At 48.3% G+C, this 8,721-nt stretch overlaps 1 protein-coding gene across 1 annotated transcript; it reads right to left on the bottom strand.

Annotated features, from left to right (window-relative positions):
- Positions 1 to 2,075: 2,075 nt before the first annotated feature.
- LOC113881181 (BOLA class I histocompatibility antigen, alpha chain BL3-7-like) lies at positions 2,076 to 7,752 on the bottom strand. Its single transcript, XM_027524003.1, has 8 exons — positions 7,564 to 7,752; positions 7,005 to 7,274; positions 6,530 to 6,805; positions 5,642 to 5,917; positions 5,419 to 5,532; positions 4,948 to 4,980; positions 4,745 to 4,808; positions 2,076 to 4,581 (listed from the first exon to the last, which is right to left on the bottom strand). Exons 1-6 carry the CDS (start codon positions 7,634 to 7,636, stop codon positions 4,970 to 4,972), a joined length of 1,020 nt encoding a protein of 339 aa, XP_027379804.1. The 5' UTR covers positions 7,637 to 7,752; the 3' UTR covers positions 2,076 to 4,581; positions 4,745 to 4,808; positions 4,948 to 4,969.
- Positions 7,753 to 8,721: the final 969 nt, after the last annotated feature.

The raw sequence follows: 8,721 nt of genomic DNA, 5'->3' as shown, positions 1-8,721 counted from the left end.
CCCCTCTGAGCAGGGATCCCTCTGGTCCTGGGTCTGACACTGCCCTTCCCTCCCTCTGACTCCACCTCCCCTCACCCTGCTCTTCCTGCCTCTCCCCTTGCCCTCCTGCCTGGACCCTTAGGGAGCCGGTGCCTCCCTGTCCTGGCACTTGTCCTACACGTGTGTCCATCTCCACTCTCTCCCTCCACTCCTCGATTCCCCTCTCCCTCCTTCTCTTTCCCATTTTCCCGTATGGAAATCCTCATTCTGGTCCCTTGTACACATGCATGTTCTGCATCCTCAGCACCTGGAGCAGGTCAGGACACAGAACTTGTCTGTGAAACATCTGATGTGCACTTGTCTCCAGAAAGCAGCTTCATCTGTGGTTCCTCCTTCCCCAGGATCCCACAGTCTTTGTTACAACATCACGGTGCTGTCCCAGGATGGATCTGTGCAGGCCAGCTTTTTTGCTGGTGGACACTTGGGTGGTCAGGCCTTCCTGCACTATGATCACATGAAGGGGAGGGCAGAGCCCTGGGGAGTCTGAGCTGAAGATCTGGAAGCTAAGATGTCGGACAAAGAATCCAAGTGAAACTGGGCAACTCAGATTGGGACTCAAATCCACGTTCTTTTAACTGACATCACATCTGGTCTCAGTACTTACTGATTCTCAGGTTCTTGATGTCTCTTCTCAGAATGAATTCAGTGAGAGACAAAGTGATAGGTAAAAAGTGGATTTTTTAGAGAGAAACACACTCTGTAGACATTGGGTAAGCCATCTCAGAAGGCAAGAGTCGCAAGAGGCCATGGAGTTGTCAATTTTTATGAGAGTGGGTGATTTCATAGGCTAATGAGTGGGAGGAGTATTCCAGCTATTTTGGGAAAGTGGTGGGATTTCAAGGAACTGGACCGTGGTCAGACTTTTGACCTTAATGATCTGCCTTGAAACCGTCACAGCACCTGTGGGCGTGTCATTTAGCTTGTTGATGTGGAGTGCATCCTGAGGCTCAGGGTCTAGCAGAAGTTGACTCCTCTGCCATCTTGGACCTATTTGGATAAATAATGTCACTTGTAGTGACAAGGGCAGACCTAGAGATTATCGCACTAAGTGAAGTGAGTCAGTCAGAGAAAGACAATGATTCCACCTGAGATTCACTCATATGTGGAATCTAGTTTTTTTAAAGATACAACTGGACTTATACAAAACAGACACAGACTAACAGATATCAAAAACAGATTTATGGTTCCCAAGGGAACACTGTGGGGAGGATTAAATCAGAAGCCTGGGATGAACATACATACATTACTACAGAAAAGACAGATAACCAACAAGGACCTACTGTATAGCCCTGGAAACCCTACTCAATATTCTGTGATACCTTATATGAGAAAAGAATCTAAAAAAGAATGAGTGTATGTATATGAATAACTGAGTCACTTTGCTGTACACCCAAAACTTCTATAACATTATAAGTCAACTATACTCCAATAAAGTTAAAATATCAAAAAATAAATGTTGTACCACATTCTTCTTCTGCTGAAAACAATCTTATAACTCCCATCTCACTCAGAGTAAAAGTCAAAACAGTTCCAACACCCTCCAGGCCTACAAGGTCTGGCTGTACCTCTGACCTCATCTCAGTTAATCTGCTCCAGCCGTACTGGCCTCCTCACCTTAACAGAAACACACAGACATCCTCCTGTGCCGGGGTCCAGCCCCAGCAGGATCCTAGGGTACCCTCAGGCGAGAGAGAGATGACACGGGTCTTATAATGGGTTGAAACCTGATAGTCTGGGGTTGAACGATAAGAGAATAAAGAATAAAGAGAAAACAGGAGGCTGATATTCTTTGGTTTACACAGAAAGCCAAATAATGTCCCTGACACGGGGCTTACTCTGTTCTCAGAGGCCGCAGGCGCCCTCTCGGTGGGGTGAAGATGCAGGGCAGCCTCTCCCCTGGGTGAAGACACAGGGCACCTTCCTGATTGGGTCTTAGAAGCCCGGGCAAAAAAAGTGAACTCAGAGAGCCTCTCTGTTTCAAGGGGTCAGCCTAAAGAAAAAAAGAGAGAGAAAAAGAAAGACACAGAGACCAGAGCTCTGGAGAAATGGGATTTGCAGTTTTATTTTCAAAAGGAGCTTTTATACCCTGAATTACACATTTTCAGAAGTGAAGGACACAAAGTCATACAGAGGCAGCTCAACATGACATCAGTTTGACCTTCACTGGGACCAGGATGTTTTCTGCATACCTTTTCATTGACAAGGGTCTTTGTGTTATGTACATTATCTTCTGGCCCTGTGGCCTGCCAACATTTTATGACTCTTTTCTGATAAAGGTTGGTCAACCAGAAAACTTGTTTTCTCCTTTAAAGTGTTTTTTCTTTATTTTTCCAATCTGCATCACTCTCAAAAAGTACTGAACAAAGTTACATTTCATAGAACAAAGGTATGGCAGGTTACAAGAGAGAAAGAACCAATTAGCTCAAAGGTCTGATGAGGTTAATTCCAAGGCTACTACTTGTTTTTCTTACATTCCAACTACATTAACTAATGCACTCCCAGGTGTACAATGGATAAGGGATATGGGAACTTGGCAGCAAGCATTGGCTCAACAATGAAATCTTACACCAGCACTACTCTAATAGTTTTTAACTCTTCAAAAGGCTCTATATTTTTAGAATGTTTTATAATGTTTAGTATGTCTCTCACGGTTGGGAGGCTGTGAACAATCATGAGTGTTAATTGCAAGAGTATAGATAAACCTGCCAGGCAAGCTAGAAAGCCGTCAGAGGGGTTTGAATTGAAACACTCCTATCATGCCCAGGAGACTTATTAACTAAAGCCCTAAGTTGACTTTTTCCAGAGAAAGGTGGTCGGGGATAGCCCCCTGTTAATGTCAGAGGAGTTGGTGAAAGGCACAAAATAGTAAGACAGATTCTGGTTTTGGGGTAGATGCTCGAGCAGATTCAGGGGGTCCCTCGAGGCCCGATCTGCCTTTGCCTGTCAGGTCTCTTCCGCATGACCTTTGTCATGGGTGGGATCTCCCGAGGTGGCTCCCGGCACTCCTGCCCTGGTGCATTTGCCTGGAGGTTCCCCCTGCCTGGAAAGAACCTCCTCCAGTCATCGGGGGTAACTAGCCTGTCCTTTAAATCTTTCCCAAAGGCCACTTTCCCGGTGAGACCCACAGTGACCACCCTAGTACAATAGCCACCTTCCTTGTCCTCACACTCACACTGTGCATCACGTTCCCCACTGCATCTTTCTGTTGTTCCCATCCTTTCACAACAGAACACTTTCCTTATTTAGCCTACTGATAAGACATAGTCTGTCTCCTAGCACTTGAATACATGCTCCATAAGGCCAGCAACTTTTCTCTTTAACTTCAGTGATGTTTCCCAGATATAAAATACTGTGTCATGTATGTGGCATGCAGCTGGTATGAATGGATGGTCAGTGTAATGTGCTGTGTCTGTGCTCAGTCACTCATTCACATCCAACTCTTTGCGACCCATGGACTGTAGCCCCCCAAGCTCCTCTGTCCGTGGAATTTTCTAGGCAAGAATACTGGAGTGGATTGCCATTCCCTTCTCCAGGGGATCTTCCCAGCCCAAGAATCAAACCTGCATCTCCTAAGTCTTCTGCATTGGCAAATGGATTGTTTATCACGGAGCCACCTGGAAAGCAGGATCAATGTGAAGCACCTCCCTATATCTTTATAATGTGACCTCAGGCCAAATGTTGTATTGTGGTAGCTACAGCATAACATCTACTCACACTGACATCAGTGCCACTTGTGTGTTTCTCACAAGTGCTGTTCTTCCCTTCTAGGCAACCAACCCTCCTTCACACTACATCACAGGATATTTTTCTTTTCAGAAAACAATTATTGTTGACTTATGGGTCCTATTTTCTAACCAAATATAAGCCCAAATTAGACTCTGCTTTAAGGGCTTACCAGGTGGCAATAAAACATGGTATTTCATTTACACTGCATGACAAATAGCTACTATCCTTAGCCATAAATGAGTTCTTAGAAACCAGTAACATTGATATTTTGAGGGAAATAAAAAAAAAAAGAAAAATGAAATAAAAGACTTGGTTAGTAAGGATAAAGCATATATGAAGATGACTAAAATGATCGTAAAAGAAAAGCAATTTCTTTGCTTTTACTAAATTTAATATTATTAAAGACATTTAGACATACTAAAACTGTACAAACATTTGTTAAGTTTTACAAAACAGACCCACACAGGCAAACACTAGGGGACTAGATTGATGAGGACCTATGGGGGAAATCTGTAGTTTGGATCCTGATTTTCAATAAGATATGAAAAAGGAAAAGAAGTTAAGACAAAGAGGGAGACAGCCCAGCCCGGCCTCTGTTGGATCAGGAAGGACCATCAGAGAAAACAGTCCAGGGTGTGGAGGGGTCGTGGTGGACAGAGGAGGGCCAGGCTCACCACTTCTTTACATTATGCTAATAGCAGCACAGACACATTCAGATGACTTCTGCAGAAAGTGAAGTCAGATCTTCAAGTCATAATGCAGGGGTGGGATATGGAGTCTTGCATCACTCAGTCCCCACGAGGTAGCTGTTTCACACTGTGAAAGAAAAGAATCATGAACCAGTGTAGGTCAGTCATGTAAGGGCTCACATTCTCCACAGCCCCCCACATGCTCACATGTCCCACTCAAAGACCCCCACCACCCAGTGTGTCCCCCCTGCACCAACTCCTCTCCCAGTCAAGAACCTCCAGGGTCTCACCTCTAGGATCCATGAGAGCTCTGGTCCCACACATCAGAGCTCTAGTCTGATAAACGTTCACTGCCTGGGGGAGAAAAGACCAGGATGTGGTCAGAATCCACAGGAAAGAAACTAGAGAAGGCACTTTGAGGAGGATGAGCCCCCATGACCTCTTGTCTGCACCCTCAGAAGGGTCCCAGGAATCGCATCCTCTCTGCACTTACTTGTAGTCTGAGTGTAGCTCCCTCATTTTTCATCTGCAAGAAGAAAACATCATGGAGAATCCATGGAGAAGACTGAATCATGATATCCTAAAGAAACCCCCTACTTCTGGACCCCAGAGAACTTTCTGGAACTGTAACCAAAAATCCAGGACAGAATCAGGAATATAAAGAAAGGAGATGTGGGGGGTCTGGACCATCTCCAACCCTTCTAGAGGTGTGAACTCAGTGGGGACCTTCCCCTCTGACCTTCAAGTGCTGAGAAACAGACCCCAACTGGAATTATGAAGGTGAAAAATCTATCTTTCATTTTCACATGTACTTTACAAAAGGGTCAATGTTAGCATCAGCTCCAGACCAGCAAGCCCATATGTGTGGATGGTATTTCCCAGGAACAAGGCAGGCAAACTTCTACCTGGGCTTGAAACCCCTCAGTGAGACAAGAAAACTCAGATCCCTCCCTCCCTTCCCTACCTGAGCGCTTCTTCCTCCAGATCACAGCTCCAGTCACCACAGCCACCACAGCCACCACGAGGAGAACCAGGCCAACAATGATGCCCATGGTGAGGAAGGAGGTCTCAGGAGGTTCTGTGGAGGAAAAGGAAGAGGCCCTGACCTCAGGCTTGAGTCCTGACCTTTGAGTCCTGAAGGGCTCCTGCTTTATCTGAGAAAAGCTACATCCCATCTCCATCCTTACCCCATCTCAGGGTGCGGGGCTCCTGAAGCCCCTCATGCTGCACACGGCATGTGTATCTCTGCTCCTCTCCAGAAGGCACCACCAGGGCTGCCCACTTCTGGAAGGTTCCATCCCCTGAAGGCCTGGTCTCCACAAGCTCCATGTCCTGGGTCTGGTCCTCCCCGTCACGCTGCCAGGTCAGTGAGATCTCCTCAGGGTAGAAGCCCAACGCCCAGCACCTCAGGGTGACCTCACGACCAGAGATGGGGTGACAGGTCACATGTGTCTTTGGAGGGTCTGAGGAAGAAGAATCAGAAAATTCACACTTTATGTTACTCCCATGGGGCACAGAGGAAGCATCACGTGATCATTCTGAGAAATGATGAGAGAATGAGTTTGAAAAGAAAAAGCACAAACACCAGCCTGGGCTCTGGTGTGTGGGAAAATCTCCTAGTCCTTGTAAAGTTCTGGAGTCAGGGTGAGAGCCATGGTAGGATGCTCCACCTTAAGGGGGAGAATACAGAGCAATGGTCCTGACTTTGTTGGAAACTGAATGACTCAGAAAAGCTGGAGTCTGGCCTCTTATGATGCTCTTGGTCTGAGAACAGGCCTTGAGAAAGTCATGGGTCACAAGATGGCGGGCAGGGTGAAAGGGCACCACTGACCAGTTATTTCAGGGATGGTTTCCTGCTTCTTCCCCAAAGGCACTGGATTCCTTAATTGTCCTTCAAGAGAAATGAAGCTACTGGCGAGTCACCGTCTTGTACAGAATATGGAAATCCGGGCGCATTCTTCCCTCTCCTGACAAGAACCTGGGGCGCTATTCCCACAGGGATCCCATTTTCCTCTCCTCGTGGGAAGCCAGCTCCAGCCCGAGGGGAGATCAGGAAAGCCCCGCGCCCCTCGTACCTGCGCGCAGCAGCGTGTCATTCCCGTTCTCCAGATGTCTCCGGAGCCCCTCCACGCACTCGCGGTTCAGGTAGTTCCTCACACGCTCCGCAGCACCACGCTGCTCAAACTTGCGTTTGGAGATCTGAGCCGCCGTGTCCGCCGCGGTCCAGGAGCGCAGGTCCTCGTTCAGGGCGAGGAAATCTCTGCCATCGTAGCCGTACTGATCATACCCGCGGAGGAAACCCCCGTCCGACCCCACGTCGCAGCCGTACATCTCCTGGACGGTGTGAGACTCTGACCCGCCCCGACCATCCGCAGGGATTAAACCCAAACTGAAATGAAACCCGGTCAAGTCCCCGCGAGCTCCTCTCGGGTCGGGGGGAGGGGCGGGTCTCACAGTGTTGGGGTGACCCTCGGACACGGAGACTCGGGGCGACCCCGCCTGTCCCTGGGGATGGGGGTCGTGACCTGGACCCGGGCCCGCGTAGCTCACCGGCCTCGCTCTGGTTGTAGTAGCCGCGCAGGTTGTTCAGGTTCGCTCGGAAAGTCAGTGCGGAGTCCTTGGTTCTCCGCGTGTTCCGATCCCAATACTCGGGCCCCTCCTGCTCCACCCACCGCGCCCGCGGCTCCATCCTCGGATCCCGGGTGTCGCTGTCGAACCGCACGAACTGCGTGTCGTCCACGTAGCCGACGATGATAAAGCGGGGCTCCCCGAGGCCGGGCCGGGACACGGCGGTGACGAAATACCTCAGGGAGTGGGAGCCTGGGGGCGGGGAGGGGTGAGACCCGGCCCAACCTCCTCGTGGTTCGGGTCCCGGGCCTGAGGTGACGGAACTGGGAGGAGGGAAGGGCCAGGGGCTCGTGAGACGGAAAAGGTCGGAGAAGGACCAGGACTTGGGGGGCAGAGAAGAGGGGGCGGGAAGCAAGGGAGGGACAGGACGGGAGAGGGGGAGGAGGCAGGTCTGGGCGAGGGCGGCGGGCTCGCTCCTTCCCTGGAGGTCCTGCCCACCCACCTCCCCGCAGAGCCCGTTCCCTCCAGACCCCGCACTCACCCGCCCAGGTCTCGGTCAGGACCAGCGCACCCGGCAGCAGCAGGACGAGGGTTCTCAGCCCAATGACCCGCATCTCCCGGGTCTGGGGAGAAGCGAGTTCAGCGGGTGGATGAACACTTTGTAACCTGGTACCGCGGGGATGAATACTGGCCGCTAGAAATCGGTCACCCAATGGGAGTGAGACCTGGGGCCGCGTCACAAGTATCCCGATAGGAGGGCCGACACAGGTTGTGAGAGAGAAAGTCAAACTCGTGTAGACGGGAAGCCCCTAGATGGAGCGTCCCGGCCCCAGCCAGACATGGCCCTTGACTATGAGACCCTGAGACCCTTGCCCGCCGGGGAACCTGGGACGTTGTCCTGATCCCTCCTCTCCTGCACCGAGAGCTTTTTGTCACACTCCCTGAGTCCTGGCCCAAGGGCTTCTGGCAGCGATTTTCAAAACATTTTTGGTCAGAATATTTATACAATCCAACAAATTAGTGTGGACCCCAAGGGTAATTTTGTTTATAGTTACTTCCATCGATATTTTGCATAGTAGAAATAATAGAGTTAGAATTTGCTTATTCATTTATTTAGAATAATATTAATAACTCACACAGTTAACATGGAATATAACTATTTCCCCAAATAAACACTACAGTGGGAACAGTGGAGCTTTTTACATTTTTATATTTTTGCAAGTCTCTTCTTGTCATTCTCATTAGAAGATCGCTGGATGTTTACGTTTGCTTCTATGTTAAATCCATTATTTTGGTTGAAGTCTATGAAAATAAAAAGCCCCCACACACGTAATAGTATTTTAAATAACTTTTCAGATAATTATCTAAGTTCATCTTTGATCCAAAACTAAAACTACAAAAGTGGTAGTTTCTCAAAGGTTATTTTCAAAGTGGACGTGAAATGATATTATTGAATATTTCCTATTCTATTACACTAAAATCCATAAGCTTATTTTGCACATTGACTGTCTTTTATACTAATATAAGATTTTTTAAAACTAATACAATGCTTCACTAAGTTTTGTAGATCTTCCAGCGTCATTCATTCTTTGCAGTAAACACTGTATTCCATGAAAGAGAGGCTTTCAGGTCACACAAATTATTTTCCTTCGGACATAATACTTTGGAATGTAGCAGAAGTGCTTGATGTGTACTTCCT

The sequence above is a fragment of the Bos indicus x Bos taurus genome, chromosome 23 (genome assembly GCF_003369695.1).
Source record: "Bos indicus x Bos taurus breed Angus x Brahman F1 hybrid chromosome 23, Bos_hybrid_MaternalHap_v2.0, whole genome shotgun sequence".
In the NCBI taxonomy this organism is placed as follows: domain Eukaryota; kingdom Metazoa; phylum Chordata; class Mammalia; order Artiodactyla; family Bovidae; genus Bos; species Bos indicus x Bos taurus.
The sequence above is the reverse complement of the archived record's forward strand: the minus strand, read 5'-3'. Positions and strand labels throughout refer to the sequence as shown.